Genomic DNA, 16,388 nt, shown 5'->3' with positions numbered 1-16,388 from the left:
TACCATTTAGGAGAGCAGGAGACCCCCTGGTCTCATAAACGCTGTCTGTGGAAAGAAGGGGCAGCATAGAACTTATGCTGTGAGCAGCATCCACTCTGTTTTGTGTGAGAAAGAAGGCTCTGCAGAGGAGCACTAAAGCCAGAGGTATGAGGGGAACCAGGGTTATAAGGAATTAACAGCTCAGTCTGCCCATGGGAAAACACAAGTTGGCTGTTAACAGAAGAAAAATTTGGGGGTTTTGAATGTATACTCAAAGAGGGAAGACACTGTTTTGAGTATTTGCTGGGATTCATCTTGATTACCCTTGCAGCAGCTATTTCTGACAGAATATATTCACACTGTAAAGTTTTGACACTGCTCCCAAGAGGAGTTTTCCTGCTCTATTGTCTTCTGTATAGATTTATGGGTAAATGAAATACAAAGAAAGGTTAGGAGGTCACCACACAACACTGATGTGTTGGTGAGCAAGAAGAATTCCTGAGAACAGTCTCTTGGAACAGCAAGCACATTGCTTAGGCCTGAAGGTTGTGAGAGAACAAGAGAAATTAGTTCTCAAATACAGATATGGTATGCAGTTACTGTGACCTGGTACTGCAACTTTGCAGCTGAGGGCCCAGTTGTACCTCTGTATACTGACTTTGTACAGGTGATTCCAAATCACAAAGATGTGGTCTGTACAACTGGGCTTCTGTCCTGCTACAGCTGCATGAGCAAGCCCACCCTTCCAGACCGCTGACCAAACTGCACACCAGGGGTGTGGACTTGGTTAGGAAACCCTGATAAATTAACAAGGGCATTCAGCTTTGCTACTGGACCAGAAAAGGGGCTTTACTCCATGCCTGCTGCTTTTTACAGGAATCATGGCAGGGCAGTGATGCTACCATTGTCTGAAAGGCACAAAGTTTAGTATGACCCAGCAAAAAGGATTGAGAGCAGGGGTCAGGAAAACAGCTGTTCCTTGAACTGTTTCCAACCATGGAGCATGGTTACTTCCAACCAACTGCTTCCAAAGTGGAGCAGTGGCAGTTGCAGGAACCCCAACCAAAGCTACTCCAAACTGCCCCAGAACACTTACAGTGTTCAGCTTCTCAACACCAGCTGCTTCACTCTGCTGGGCCAGCCTGCTTCTTGAGGCAGATGTGACCACAGCTAAAGGTTAGGTGACCAAACAGCACATTTAGCTAGCACAACAGAGGCTCTTAAAGTTACCTGCTTGGCAGGCTTACAGCTAGATTTCAGGGAGACTGAATCTTGCCTACAGTTAATCAGTGTTTAGCTTTTATTTACAAGAGGTCTGAGATGTATGTATACAGCAAGATTTGCTGAACTCCTGAAGGATATTCACAATTAAGATGAGCAAAGCAGATGCAACAGCAGCATATAATGACTCAACAGCTTGGTGACTGGTGTAAAGATTCTGAAGTCACATATAGATTGGCAGCTTTGTAGACCAGGTCTGAGGAGAACATGTCAGTTATAGGAGAAGTGGTAGAGATCCTGTTTGACAGCCATGAGTAAGCCAGGAACTCCTCGTCTACCCCCAAGTCTTGAAGAAAACACCACACTAGGAATGGCATCTTTGGATGATGGGTGGGGAGAAGGGATGGTTCTAAGCAGATGAGTATCTTGGAGACTCCAGATTCGGGTGTAGCAATCCTGACCAACTGGGACGAAAACAAAATCCAACATTACACAAAAGACTTTACACAGTTCTGCAAGATTATCACCACAGAAGCAGAAGGTCTATGGAGAAAACACTCTGAATATTTTTATGCCCACATGAGGCAAAGTGCTTATCCATACTTTACAAAACAAAAAATTTACACTGAATACTACAAGAGTGAGAAAAATGTACATTTCCTATTAGGTAATTAAAGGTACAGTAAATCAGTTTTTCCCTTTATCGAGCTCCTAAGCCAAAAAAAGGGAGAAAAATTCAGTCACATTAAAAATTCTTATTATTCCACCACTGACTGATATATCCAAGGAAAGGAGGTCACTGTCTTTACAGTGACTTTATGAAGCTTGGCTACACTATAAAGGTTTTTTTTCATCTATTGCTACTTTTCCTGCCCCCACGCAAAATATAATGAGACAAAAATCTGAGTGTAACTGGGAGTATTCAAAATGAATCTGAGTGGTATAAACAGTTTACAAGGAGTCAGGCTCACATGCCAATGCTTCAGTTCATCACCACATTCTCCACTTAAGCACCAACTAAAGATATGCAGTCTCTATATAAAGTTATCACCAAGTCTCCTGTTTACATATTGTTTCCCTGAATTTTGAAATCAAGTGTTTTCTGCTCTACTTTTGAGACATATTGTGGAAAGGATAATAGGACTTTTGCAATACACAGCAGATTAAGCTGTTGAGCACTTCACAGGATTGATTACAGTAGGTATGCATCCATAACATAATTTTCATAGTCTATTACAGTATGTTTAAGGCTAATTTTTTTCTGATTTTAAAGAATTAACAGCTTTACAGCTTCTAACAGCTGTACCTAAGAAACACCCCTCAGGCTTAAGAAAATCACTACCATACACTATACAAATAGAGGGGGGAAAAAGGTCAACCTACCTGCTGTAAGAAGTCCTTCCTCCTCATTTACATGCAAAGGGAGAAGAGCATATTCATTGTGGTGACCTTTGTACTGTTTCACACACTTTGCTGTTCTCAGGTCCCACAGTTTTATCTGCAAGTTGAAGAAATTGAGAGAGGATATATTAAAGCAGAGAGCACCCAAAGGTTGGATGTGTTGGAGCATGCCCAGAGGAGGGCCATGAAGATGACTGGAGGGCTAGAGGACCTCTCCTGTGGAGACAGGCTGAGAGAATTCAGCCTACAAAAGGAGCCTCCTCCTGAAGGAGGCTACAAGAGAGCCAGAGAGGGTCAACTTCTAAGGGTATGTAGTGATAGGACAAAGGGGAATGGCTTTAACTGAGAAGGGTCTGTTCAGATTAAATATTAGGAAGCTCTTTAATGTGAAGGTGGTGAGTGACTAAAACAAGTTGCCCAGAGAAGTTGTGGATGCCCCATCCCTGGAAGTGTTCAAGGCCAGGTTGGATGAAGGTCTAACGGAAGGTGTCACTGCCTATGACAGGGGGCTGGAACCAGATGATCTTTAAGCTTCCATCCAACCCAAACCATTCTGTGACAAATAACGGGCTCTGGAAGAAGACCCATAAATGGAACTACCACCCAGTTCCATACTACATACTAAGAGCAGACATCTGTCCTTGGGAGTGGGATAAGTACCTGTAAATTCCCAGATACTGAAAGGAACAGAATATCCTAAACACAACAAAAGCATACCTTTCCAGACATATCTGCTGCCATCAGATAATGTTCAGCCTCCATAAGGTGAACAGATGTAACTGCTGAGCCATGGAAGAGACGAATTGCTTTCCAGCTCTGCCCCTTGCGATTACGTTGGCGCACGTCAATGCTGAAAATCTCACCCGAACGGCAGCCATTGTACAGCACTGGGGTCTGGGAGAATCCCAGAGAAAGGAGCATACTGTGTAACATCTGCAAGGGTCTTACAAGTTACACAGACAGAGCCTCTGTCATGCCTTTGAGCTCTACAGTCTAGTTGTCAAATTATTTTAACAGATGAATTAAGAAGCAGAATTTTAATTACACACTGCAGCATTTTTCAGCAAATTCATTAAGCTCCATTCAAACCTCAGCTATTTACTTTAGCTGTAAAAGTTTCCCTAGGTAAGCAGGAACTCAATCTAACATAAGAGCAAAACAGAAACTGGAATTCTCATATTCCTCATCTTTTATGATCCTAATTCTTTGTGAACAAGTCCATTAATATTTTATAGCGACTTTCTCCTTCTTGATGAAGGCAATACAGCGAGTGTTACTAGAATGAGGTTATTTACCAAAATCAAAACAATTTTACATGTTATTACTGTGCTCTTAGTACTTCCTTGTCTTTTAACCTCTGTAATCTTAACAAAAATTGCCCCTGTTGCCACAGTTTGAAATCAGATAATATTTTTGTTGCTATTCAATTGTGTGCGAGCATCAGACCCCATCAGCTCTGCTGTGGAACAGCCACCTAACAGCAGCTTTCATCACAACCTTATGTACAGCATGAGGAATCCTGCCCCAAACAGAATAAAGAGCCCACCAATGAGGAAATGCTTTGAAAAAATGGTGTCTGGTTCTCCCTACCTGTGTGGCAAACTGCTGTGCCAGAACATCACTACTGGTTCCAAATGTCTGACGATGCCCTGTCACTACATTGGTCACAAGAACTCGTCGTGTCAGGCCTAAGGAAGACAGATGATATTAGTTTAGCTGTAATTTGTGTAGCAGCTGGGAGATGAATGGAAGAAGTCTTTCCCACTGAGACAGAGCGGGTTGCTAGCCTTGCAGATAGATCACCTGTGCTAAAGCAGTTGTCTGCTTGGGGATTCAGGCACCAAGCGCAGGACCAGGCAGTGGATATCTTGAAACTGCACAGCATTCCAGGTCGATCTCCTAGAACACAGGAGCAACACATGAAGTGTTCATGAAATGTTAGGACAGGATGGTAACTCAGAAAGGTTCTTAGATTGCCACATTTCACTCTGAAGCAGAGGAAGTGTTACCCAATTAGCGCCCTTTTGGTACTCAAGAGACAGGAAACAGAAATCAAAGTTCATGACTGTAAGTGGGACTCCTACAGTCTATGTTAATAGATGATATTGAGAGACTGTGAAATTTATTCAGGAGTCAGAGGGCTCACCATGGCAGGAAAGAGAAACGTAACACTCGCCTTATAGCACTGAGTAAGCCATTTTTAAAAGATGAGTGGGCTAGAAATAGAAAACATTTACTTTATAAACTATAGATTAGCCAAAGCCTAACCTGTACTATGCCTGCTTATTTTAAAATAAATGATTAAGTAATAAAACCCTAGATTTGACTCTTACTCATACAGCCCCTGCACAGAATTTATGCCAATTAGCAGACTACATCCTTAGTTTTCACTTCATGGCACATCATATATACATCTGTCATGTAGCACAGGTGACATGGACAAGAATGGATGGATAACATAGTTTTAGACAGGCTAAGTTCTACTTTTCTCCTGGCATCTACTCAGCAAGGCTCCCACAAACCACCTCTTTAGGAAAGTGAAGGAAATCAAATCTGGAAATACCTGAACAGTCAATAGGATATACTAGACAAGAAGACTTTGGTGGAACTTACAGCAGCTAATTATGGTGAAGGGCTTAAAATCTTTCACAGAGCAACTGGGTGTGCTGGCCTAGTAGCCATCCACCCTCCGTGACTCTTCATTCAAGTTCATGCTGACTCTATGCAAATTTTTTAATGGCTGCATATATAGTAAGACATTAAATTTTTAAAATTAGTCCATTACTCTTATCTATCACAGATTTCCTCTGTATAAATTTAACTGATCATGTTTGAATGGAAGGCAGATTAGAGCACTGCACTCTGTGACTTGAAGAAGCACGGTATCAAGAAGGTCCAATTAATTAAGTCCTGACCCCAAGAACACTCAACAGAATAGATCAGCTACAGCCAGACTTAGGACGTGGTACTCTCCCAGTCAGTCAAGTTTCCATACAACTGGAGCTGGAGCTTGTACAAGGAGCTCTGGGCCGAGATATTTACCAGCTTTACACCTCTGATTTATGCACTGAGCATTCCTGAGCAGCTGCTATGAGAAGGGATTCTGCAGTGACTCTGGACATTCTATAAGGAAATGTGAGTATTTGCTGTGTGCAGCCTCTGCATATTAATTACAGGCCAAGCTTCTCATGAAAAATCTCAAGTGTTCGCTTTACAAGTGAGTTGTTCTCCTGCCAAAGTCAAGTACTGCAGCAGCTAAAAATAAACTAGGACTCTGAATACTGCTTGTTAATTAAGTCTCAAATTCTTTCATCATCATTTCACTTTTTAAGTTGTTTTAATCTTACAGGAATACAACAATCTCACCAACTACTGAAAAAGAATGCTAAAATAACCTTTCATTTGTGCTCTTTTCATATAATTGCTACCAAAACTTGGAGACAAAAATCCAACAGAAACACCCTACCTGGGTTAGTGCTGCTGAACAATGATGCTGGAAGCAAACTGGCACAGCCTGGTGTTTCTGCAATTCCCATGAGACACAGCTTGCTGAAGTGAGTTAAGGAAAACTGATTTTCTGTAGAATAGAACAGGCTGCCTAATATTTATAAATGGTAAAAGCAAGATGCCCTGACACAGCTACAGCTCACAACACTTTTCCTCGAGACCTTTGATGTGCTTTACAGTTTACAACTAAGCTGTGACACTGCACTTCTTTCATAGGAACGAGCTAGAAAGAACTCACATTCTTGCTTGTGTATTTTCACTACAAAAAGATAAGACAATACTGTTGTATCTTACTAGTGATAGGAAAAATAAAAAATAAGCATGGCCTATATAGATCATTCTCACTTTTTCATGTTGATGACACTGCATTAATATAGATCTATTTTTTATGGAGGTAAATTGGAAAAATGGAAGGCAAGGAAAATTCACTTCAGATTACACTTAAATATTTTATGAAGACTATACCAGGTACAAATAGAATTTGAAAGCTGCATTTCAAGTTCAGTGGGTAACTGAACTCAACTAGGGGAAAACACAAACCCACCAAACCAAGTGATCCTGAACACATCCCCAGCTGTGTGCACACCTGGTGAGCTCCTGCCCCTGATGGGCTGGTCTGGAGTTGCCTGGCTTTTCACACAAGCCATTCCATACTTTTCAGTGTAATTTCTTTTGGCACTTTATAACCTGTTGTCTGCCATCTCCTATGTCAGAATTCAGTTTTTTTCCCCTACTCTTCTGGGCTCTGCACTGTTCATTACTGCTTCCTCTACTGTATCTATCTGACTCTTCAAGTCAGACCTGCAGAACATGCTCTGAAAGTTGCAGGTGATGCTACTGAATTGCTCCCATTCTCCTCTCACCCCTACTGTCGTGAACAGCGGGAGAAATGCGACACACCATATGCGTGAATAGCAAATCCCGAAGTTTATTGAAAACTCACACATATTTATATTGGTGTTAATGAAGCTTATACATATTGCAAAAGCTGAGCTCATTATTGGTTAAAGCACACTTAAATCAACCACACCTACTTCTATCTTCTAACAATTATTTTGCTTCTATGTTTGCATTCTTCTAGCTTCTCTACCTAAGATATCTACATTTTCTGGCAAGCGATTTTCTCCCCCGTCTTCCCGTTTCAGAGAAGGTCACTGTGACCTTTGTCAGTGATTGGACACTGGTTGCTTAGTTCCCAGCTTGTTTCCCCTATCCTTATCCATCGGTATCACATCGAAATGTCCTTTCTCAGCTAACCAATTATCCAAAAAGCTCTCTACACCCTACCAATACAGGAATGGTTTAAAACACAAATGAACCATCCCACTTTCAAAAAGGTTCACTTCAGAAAAAGGTTGTTGCCTTTACCCTCTGCTCCTGTTCTTTTGCCTCAGCCAATTTCCAAACATCAGATCATTTTGGATATGGCATTTATATACACTGTTAATGAAGTGGGAATTCTCCATGGCAGAAAACATGGTCTTTCATTTACCATTAACATGGGAACAATTCTACATTTATCTGTAACAGAACCATACATTCCTCAGAAATTCCAATCGAATTCCAGTGTTGGAGTTCAATTTTCTTTACTTCTGCTGTTTTCCAGAAAACTTATCTTCTGGGGTAACTACAGAAGAGGTATTCCTTAAATTAATTTTCCTGTGAAGCATGATGCAGACTTGTAAAACCTGAATGACAATTCTGATTTTTTTTAAAGGATATAAAACATGAGAATCTGGATGAGTCAGTGATGCCCAGCACACAGAGTTCACCTTCAGAGAGAAGAAGACATACTATTTTTGTGATCTGTAATTCAATTAAGGAAAGATTATTTCCATGCAAAAATGACATAAAATTAGGCACTGGGTACAACTCCTCAGCCCACTAAATAACTCAGTAATGGGGCACAAGCATTTCAGCTTCATACTCATAACAACAGAACAGCATTAAGAAGTCTGACCAAATGCAGACTAAGGCACCAAGTACATCTTATTCAAGAGACCATCCCTGAAAGAACCCGAACATGAAGAAATAATGAAAACCTGTTTTAAATATGCCTCATATTTAAAGGAGGATAAACACAGTTTAAGGGAAAACTTTAAGGACAAACACAGTTTCCCAAAATTATTTTTAAGAAAGAAGCATGCAAATCTTGGTAGTTTTGATAGCCAAACTTCAGTTTTGCTAGCTACAGTTGAAGTCTAAAGTAATCACTATCCTTGGAAGCTGGTACTTCTATGTAGTCCTCCATTCCAGTTGTAGTGTAACATTGCTGACAACTATTACTGGTACTGAGCGCTTTCAGGTTTACTGTGGTTCTGTATTTACCCAAGTTTCACATCTCTAGATTCTTCCCTTCTCTTCTCCTAGGCCCTTCCCCAACCCTCATGGCACTTCCACCTGAGCCTCCCAAGAACAGTGTTCTGAGAAAGCAACCACCAAAGGAAGGAGGAACAGAAAGCAGTACTTTGCGGTTTGTGAAGTAGAGGTTGTCATACATCTCCACAGTGAGAGACTCCTTCCCCAAACCGCTGAGATTGATGATACCATATTTACATCCTCCATGCTCTACATCGTTCACAGTGAATATTCGTTCACAAGCAACATCTGCCTGTAAAATAAAAGCTTACCAGTCACACTCACTGGAAACTTACAGGAAAAACAGCCTGAGGAGTTGCATTAAGTCTAAAATGAAACAACACATTAATTCTGATCCCTTTAACACCATCTGCTTTCCATCCACCTCTAAAATCAATGGCCAACTCCTTTTAAATGCATGCAGAGAAAAAATGGGGATAAGAAAAGGATTCAGTCCTTGGCTTACAATAAATGATCTTTCCAATGTTAACAATTCTATACACTTACACTGTTTCTGAGTCCCTTCTGGCTTCAGCTATCTATGCAGTGCTTTGTTTACAAGGCCAGGAGCTGGTCCTGGAGAGCTTCCTATATAGTCTATGAAAGATCATGAAATGTAAAGTGATTACTGATGTTTACCTAGATTCTCTGAACCACAGGCTTTGCCACTCCCAAAATTCTCCTCTTTCATTTTTTTCTTCTTCCTCTTGATCCTCTCCACTCCTCCTCCCAGCCCCACAATAATGATCCACTCAACTCCTACTTACTTCCAAAATAACATGTTGATCAGATTAAAAAAAAACAAAAAACAACCAACAAAAAATGCTTTCATATCCAACCTTTTTTATAATTTTCCTTTGTAGGAAAGGAACAGCCTCTCCCTACCTGTCAAAGTTACTGAGCATAGATTTTAAGAACTGACAGAGAAGGAATAACATATCTTTAAAAGCTACATATCTTTATGGAATAACATATCTTTAAAACCTGTGTGATTTGATCACAAGAGCCTGAATTTTCACTGAAGACAGGCTCTATTTATCTTAAAGACCCATCATTTCTCATACATACCACAATGATTTTAAAATTGTTGGTTCCAGCAACTGAGGAATCTGGACTGTGAATTTCTATCTTCCTCCTCTGCATGCAGTTCACTTTTAGTTCATGGACTAGCCTGCAAAAGCAGGTAGGAGGGTGAGGGGGTTGAAGAGAGAAGAATTCAGGTAAGCCTAAATTTAATATATATGAAAAGAATTCTGGCCAGGATATAGAATGCTTCTCAATCACTGAAGAGAAAATGCCTGAATAACTAGCATGCTGAAATTTAACTTGTATAACCTATGAACATGTGCATCTTCCACATGCATGGAATTTCATCCCACTATTTTGAACCCCAGCACATCTTTAGTTTAGAACAGCAAGTCACTAACTTAACTTGCCTTCTGCTGTTCTGATGGGGGGCAAGGGAATGGTCATGGCTGTTGAAAGGACTTATCCTAAAAAAGCTGTGCTATACTCAAAGTACAATGTGACAAAACAGCATATCCAATGTACATACATAAAATGAACTTCTTTTGAAGTCAAATTGGGAAACAACTTCCTCATTTGAATTCTCATCATTTTAGTAATCTGATTATTACAGAATATAACCTTTTTCCTGACTTTAAGTAATAAATTCCTCCTCATCCCAATGAAACAGTAAGAAATGCAAGAAAACCTGACAGAAACAGTTGCACTAACAGCAGAACTTGGCACTGCAAACAGAAGACAAATCAAATCACTGTACCTGCAATAACTTGTGGGGCTGAGCGAACCCAGCTGCCTTTTCTGTAACAGCACAGATGAGTTCAGTCCAGCCCTTGTTGTTTTCTGGAAGAGAGTAACATGGAACTGTACTCAGTTATTTACTTGTTGAAGATTCAAATACGGCTGTGGGTCTTTGATGTTTGGGATGTTTAGGGAACTTTTTCTTCTAGCCTACACACATTAAAATTTTCAGAACATATAAAACACATTCCAGCACCATCTCCCTGATCTACTACGCTAAGTAGACAAGAATATACTCCTGTGAGATGTGGAGTGCTTCTGTAAATACAGAACCTGGAGAAAAAATGTGAAACCCCAACAGCCATTGTCTTCACTCTACATAATCAGCAGTACCACCTGGAGGTGTAAAATCACCTTCTGGTTTCATGACAACACCTCAAATTCTTCTTATATGGCAAAATCTTTTACCACAATGAGACTGATATTAAACATGCAGTCTTACTGTTGTACTAAACTGCTTTTCCATTCCATTTCCATTCCCCCCACTGGCACTAGATGATCTTTAAGGTCCTTCCAACCCAAGTCATTCTGTGATTCCATTCCATGATTTACAAACCTTTTAGAATTTAATGCAAACACCTTCTGAGGAGACCAAGGGATAGAGTATTTAGCAGAATTACGGAGTAAGAAATCTTTTTGCTAATGGTCAGACAAAGCAAGTGTTTGAGAGTCAAAATGTTCTTTACACTGAAGACCTAGTTGAAGAACTTCATTGCTTAAGAAAAAGAACACTGTTCACTTCTTCCAAAAGATAGCATATAAGCTGAGCTGTTATTTGTAAAGTTATAAGACATGTTTTTCAGGTAATGAAAAAGCATCCTTGTTAGATATTTTACCCACATTACAAACATGCAGCATCAGCATTAATTTCACTGTAACACTTTATATAGAAAAGCACACAGGCTTTCCAGACATAAACAGAAGATCTGCCTTAATTTTAACTGTCCAAAAAAGTTCTTCAAGAAAAAGCTTTCCACCAACTATGATTAGTATTGTTTCTTCAAGGTCCAGGAATATGATAAATAAATTTATTAAAAATGCAAAAAACTTTAAATCAAGACCCTGCTTTGCCAATTCAAGGCAGGAACTTGAAACCTGGCATCCAATATCCTGACTCAAGTGTAACTGTTGGACAACTGCAATTCCAAGCACAGTTCCTTTGTCTTTATAGATTTTTTTGTTTGTAATGACTTGACTTCATTCCTATGTGGAAGAGCCATACAAAAGGCTTCAAGGACTTCATTCTTGACAGAAAAAGAATTTGAATTGTCTGAACTTAAAGACTTCATTTATAATCTGTCCTGGGCCAGAGTACAATAAAGCCTAATTGCAATCTTTTTCAAAACATACCTGATGCTGTTTTTCTTCCTCTTCTAAGAGTCTCAGTCTTTTGCACTCCATTGCCTTGTGCTGAATGCTGTCCTTGGTGAGTGGGTTGTGATTATTATGTCCAGGCAATAGGCGAAAATAGCGGTTCTTTTCTGGGTCATAATAAAATCCTGGCAGTTCTTCAGTGGGGGAGACATGGGGGAGAAAAAGTGGCAAAATCAGATGGATAACTAAGTTTGTTTATTGCTCTTTGATATTCCATGTCTTCATGTGAATGTGAGAGTTGTGAGACCCAAAGCTCTAGCTCCCAGCACGTCCCAAGCATGATACACAGAGTGGGAATAGACGAGCAAATTACAGAAGAAAAAAACGAGGTTATTTGTAGTGTTCAAATGCACTGCTCTTACACAGCTACAGAAGGCACGTCACCACTGACCAAGAGGAAATTCAGACCAATCAGAAAAGCACAAAAGAAAGGTTTTGTTGCAGAACAAAAATGGTATTTCTTCATAAATAAATCACGAGGGGACATTCTTAGTTAAAAGACTTGGAAAGACGGCAAAAAAAAAAAAAGACAATGAGGTATCAAATAAACTCAAATAAAGTGATTCACTTCCCAGAACAAGACACTTTTTCTTCAGCACATAGGAGAGATTTAGATAAAATCAAGAGTACATTTGGCTCCTTCCAAAGATAAATTGGGATGAGAAACACTCAATTTTAGTGCTTCACTCTCTGTGTGAATGCAGAGGCAGACAAGTAAAAAACATTTAAAATACTTTGACAGATTGTCTCGAGACAAAGAAATTTATTCAGAGGCAATTGTTAACATTTCATTTCAAGAGTTTTTAAATAAAACTTTATTTACTACCAGTAATTTCATTTTAAGTATCCTCTTTTTGCAGCTGCTTACCATTCAGCTCCTTATCTGCATCTTTTAGGTTTCAGCTTAGCCACAACTGACCAAGACTTTTTCAGGTCAGTGAAAATAAGAAGTTAGTCAATGAATCAGTAAAGTTTATAAAAGCACACTACATTTAGTAGTTACACAGTAACTACACAGGAATAAATGTCTTGCAGGATACATCTCCTAGCATGTTCACAACACAAAACAGTGATAGACAAAAACCATCTTTTTAAACTCAAGTGTTGTTCCAGGACTCTCCTGATGTACAGAAATGTAAGTTCACACTGGCTTAGTTTTTGCTAGCATTGTTTAATGAGTCAGGAAACCAGAATGTAAACAGGACATCTTTCTCAACAGCACTGCTACTTCATCATTTGTTGTAAATGAACAAGTATTTAGCCCGAGTCTATTTATTACAGACTACAAAGTACACTGAAGGCATAAAGAGACACACCACACAAGAGACATCCCACAAAGTGGTAGATTGTTGTGCCTTTCAAAAGACTGAGTAATTGAACACAAGCTATGATTTTTTATATACTCTCTTATTTCATTTGCTTGCTTAGTGGTTCATTTTCTTCCTAAAGCAGCACTTCTGGAAGGAAAAAGAATTGCATTTTTTCAGTTTATATCAGCTTGACTAAGCACGCAAGTTTTCAAAAATGAGAAGTACTTGTGGGCCTGAAAGTGATTTGGCTCTGTTCTCCAGATCCTTACTTACTACATCTTTTTGTATCACTTGATGTTACTTTTCTCCACAAACTTTACTGTTCGTATGGTTTCTGTCACACCAGATTATTAATGCAGCTACTACTACTTTTTTCATACAATCAGCATATAGGAACTGACTTCTGACCTACAAACATCATCTCTTACCTGGTGCTACAGAGTTCTGCGTTGACCTGGATGAAGAAGGAGCCTCATTGCTGCTGGGACCTGCATTCACAGGGGTCTGTGGCTCTTCTTGTTCCAGACTAAAAAAATAGCATTGCTTTCAAGATAGGCTCACAATTGCCCCACACATCTTTCCCATAAAGAGACTAGAAAACAGATTGTTACTGACATCAATGGAGTACCACTATGCAGTGCTCTGATAGCATATTCTGCATATCACCATATATTAAACTATGAAAATAAAACAGTGAAAAATATTCAGCTTAAAAATTTTTCAAGAACATTAGTGATAACAGCCTTAAATTACTTGCCAATACATTAGAGGTTGCTGTTGGTTCTGCAAGTGCTTCTAACTATTTTTAGCAAAAGATTAACTGGGCGATTGTACATTAAACAAACAGCCCACTCCTGAAAGCATGCAAGTCTTCACAGCACAAAACGAGAGGCAGTGTAGGTAAAACACTGATGTCAGGTCAGAAATGTTTTGCCATTCTCTCCATAACAAGAGTTTCACTGATGAGGTTTAGAAACATGCAAAATAAACAAAAGTTAAATGAAAATTCCAAGAAAAGCCTCTGCTTTTCTAATAAACATTACATGGGGTAACTGCAGCTTTCCTCTTTTTGAACTAATATACATGAGCATATTCAGTACTCATGAGCAAATTTCCACTAGGATGTTTTCTGAATCACCTCCAAAATTCTCACTTTTTAAGACAGGTCTTATTACATGTCATCTTAAAAGCAGTAGGTGAAGCTGTTTTGCAAGAGCCATAATTTATTGAAAAGAAAACGACAAAGAAACTCTATTTCTAATACCAGCTCTACTGCGGTTTGATTATACAACTCTGAAAACAGTTAAAGGACACAACAAGTATACCAGGGGAAAACCACCCCAGATCGTACCCAAGCACTTAACTTTAAAGCTCTGTAAGAAAACTCTTTTAATTCTGCTCACTGAAGCAGTGTTCATTTGCATTTCTAAATTTTCTTACACGAGTACAACTAGTGTGGCAACTCATAGTGTGTCTCTTTTCCTAAAAACAGGTTTTTCTTTAAAAAAAAAAGCTTAGTATATTAAAGCAAAGCATTAGCCTCTTTTAGTCCTGCAAGAGGCACTAACGGAAAGAACAGGGGAATGAAAAAGCAACCATAAAAACAGCTCAAATATAGGCAACTGTAAGTTATAAAATATAAAACATGTTTTCTGAAAGGATCAGTTTTCAAGGCAGGGATTCCTGAGACCTTGTTTCCTTTTCCTCATCTGTTAGATATGATATTACCACATTACTTACCATGCTTTCAAACATTCAGGAAGATCCTTTAATGACAGATTTTACACCACTCTCGAGCTTAGAATAAACAGGCAGGTAGAATCAAGTAATTATCTTTTTCTTCCCTGAACTATCTTTGCATATTGATGAAAGGTTTATGGATAATGCATAGCTGAAAGGACTGGCTCATGGAACTGCATCTCCGTTTAAAAAATCAGTGTACAGTTGTGAACACACAATAAACTTCCAGAAATCAGCACAATTCCACTCCCAGTAGGGATAACAGATATACCAGAAGTACTGTCCACTAGATCTTCAGGTGGCAACCCTCTCGGGTCCAGAAAGTCACCATTCTGCACATTCAATTAGGCATAAGACCTATCGGTTTAGCCCATCTAAGCACAAGCTGCCTGTACTTGCCTTTGGGCGCGGTTGTTGTGACCGGGTCTCCTGTGCCAGTGGGGCTGGTGGCTGCGCTTGTGACTGTTCCACCCACGCCTCTCCTTGCCTCGACGGTAGTTCCTCCGCATTTCTCCTCTTAAAGCAAACATGCACACATATCTCACCCCTACTTGCCTGGAACGGCTCAGCACTCAAGACAAGTCTCTTAATGCGGCCTCTTTTCGAACAGTTTCAACCTGTAACGACCAGGCCGGCTGATAGCCCGCAGCACAGACGGTCTCCTACGCCTGTCGACTTCCCCACTAGTCCCGGCTCACCCCGCAGCGCTGAAGCCGAAATCCCAGAGGCAGAAGGTCAAAGATGACCGAGCGTCCCCCACCACCCCCCTGGGCCCGCCCGTCCCTCACCGCGCCGGGCCCACGCCAGCCCCGCCGCGTCCGCGCTGCTGCTAGCGCCCCATCCACGCCCCCAGAGATGCACCTCATTGGCGCTCAACCGCACCCGCCGCTTGACGGACGGCTCCCTCATCCAACCGCAGGAGGTCTGGCCGGCGCGTGCGCCGCGCGGGGGCGGGGCCGGGCTGAGGGCGGGCGGATGGCGCGGGGTGCGGCGCTGAGGGATGGAGGGTGTGGGCTGGAGGGGGCTTTTAGCTCGGCAGGGACGAACGCGGGGCGGATGGGGTCGCTTAGCACGGTAGGGAAGCAACGTAGGGCAGAGGTAGCCTGGGGTTTGCTGGGAGATGGCGTGCCTTGAGGGGACACCGAAAGGGTATCTCCTCTTCTCTTATGTTGCCGGCTCCCTCAAAGCCATCATTTGGCTGTGGGCAGGTAGAGACTGAATTTATCAAGAATTCAGAAGCGATAATGTCTTGAAAGTGACTTTCTGGGCTGAGGCCCCTTGGTGCTTAATTTTTTTTTCTTATTTTAAGCCTTCTGCCGGTGGGCAGTGTTGAGGTACAAGGTGGGCGGAAGAGCTCGGGCTGCAGCAATCGGTAACAGCTCCTCGGCTGCTCCGAGCACAGCAGGGTGTGGTGTGACCACCGTCCCCTGGCAGTCAGAGCAATAAACCCCATCTCTTCTTAATCGTTTGTTAAAGGTGTCTTTAAGCCGTTTTTGTATAGCATTCCCCTTCCTGCTTGTTTAGCATATAGGACTTTAAAGAAAGTCGTAACCAGAGTTGTAAAAGAGTTTGTTAACTTAATGAATGATTAAGGTTAAAACAAACAAACAAAAGCTATACTTAAAATAATTGTGGAAAAATAATAGTTTAGCCTTTTTGCTTTCAAAAAGACGT

The 16,388-nt window shown here is 40.7% G+C and overlaps 1 protein-coding gene across 2 annotated transcripts; it reads right to left on the bottom strand.

Moving 5' to 3' along the window:
- Window positions 1–1,256: 1,256 nt before the first annotated feature.
- Window positions 1,257–15,573, bottom strand: DCAF4 (DDB1 and CUL4 associated factor 4). Of its 2 annotated transcripts, XM_071427238.1 has the most exons (14): window positions 15,503–15,573; window positions 15,114–15,230; window positions 13,403–13,500; window positions 11,641–11,798; window positions 10,250–10,332; window positions 9,535–9,637; window positions 8,576–8,719; window positions 7,831–7,880; window positions 6,068–6,147; window positions 4,405–4,500; window positions 4,192–4,289; window positions 3,319–3,495; window positions 2,584–2,698; window positions 1,257–1,664 (listed from the first exon to the last, which is right to left on the bottom strand). In XM_071427238.1, the coding sequence occupies exons 2-14, from the start codon at window positions 15,221–15,223 to the stop codon at window positions 1,471–1,473; spliced, it is 1,506 nt and encodes a 501-aa protein (XP_071283339.1). In that variant the 5' UTR covers window positions 15,224–15,230; window positions 15,503–15,573; the 3' UTR covers window positions 1,257–1,470. The 2 variants fall into 2 exon arrangements, with proteins under 2 accessions (XP_071283339.1, XP_071283338.1); XM_071427237.1 differs by lacking the exon at window positions 15,503–15,573 and having other exon boundaries at window positions 15,114–15,496.
- Between the last annotated feature and the right edge of the window lie 815 nt (window positions 15,574–16,388).

The sequence above is a fragment of the Agelaius tricolor genome, unplaced genomic scaffold, assembly GCF_023055355.1.
Source record: "Agelaius tricolor isolate 1412-34295 unplaced genomic scaffold, bAgeTri1.0.p SCAF_5, whole genome shotgun sequence".
NCBI classification, from domain to species: domain Eukaryota; kingdom Metazoa; phylum Chordata; class Aves; order Passeriformes; family Icteridae; genus Agelaius; species Agelaius tricolor.
The sequence above is the reverse complement of the archived record's forward strand: the minus strand, read 5'-3'. Positions and strand labels throughout refer to the sequence as shown.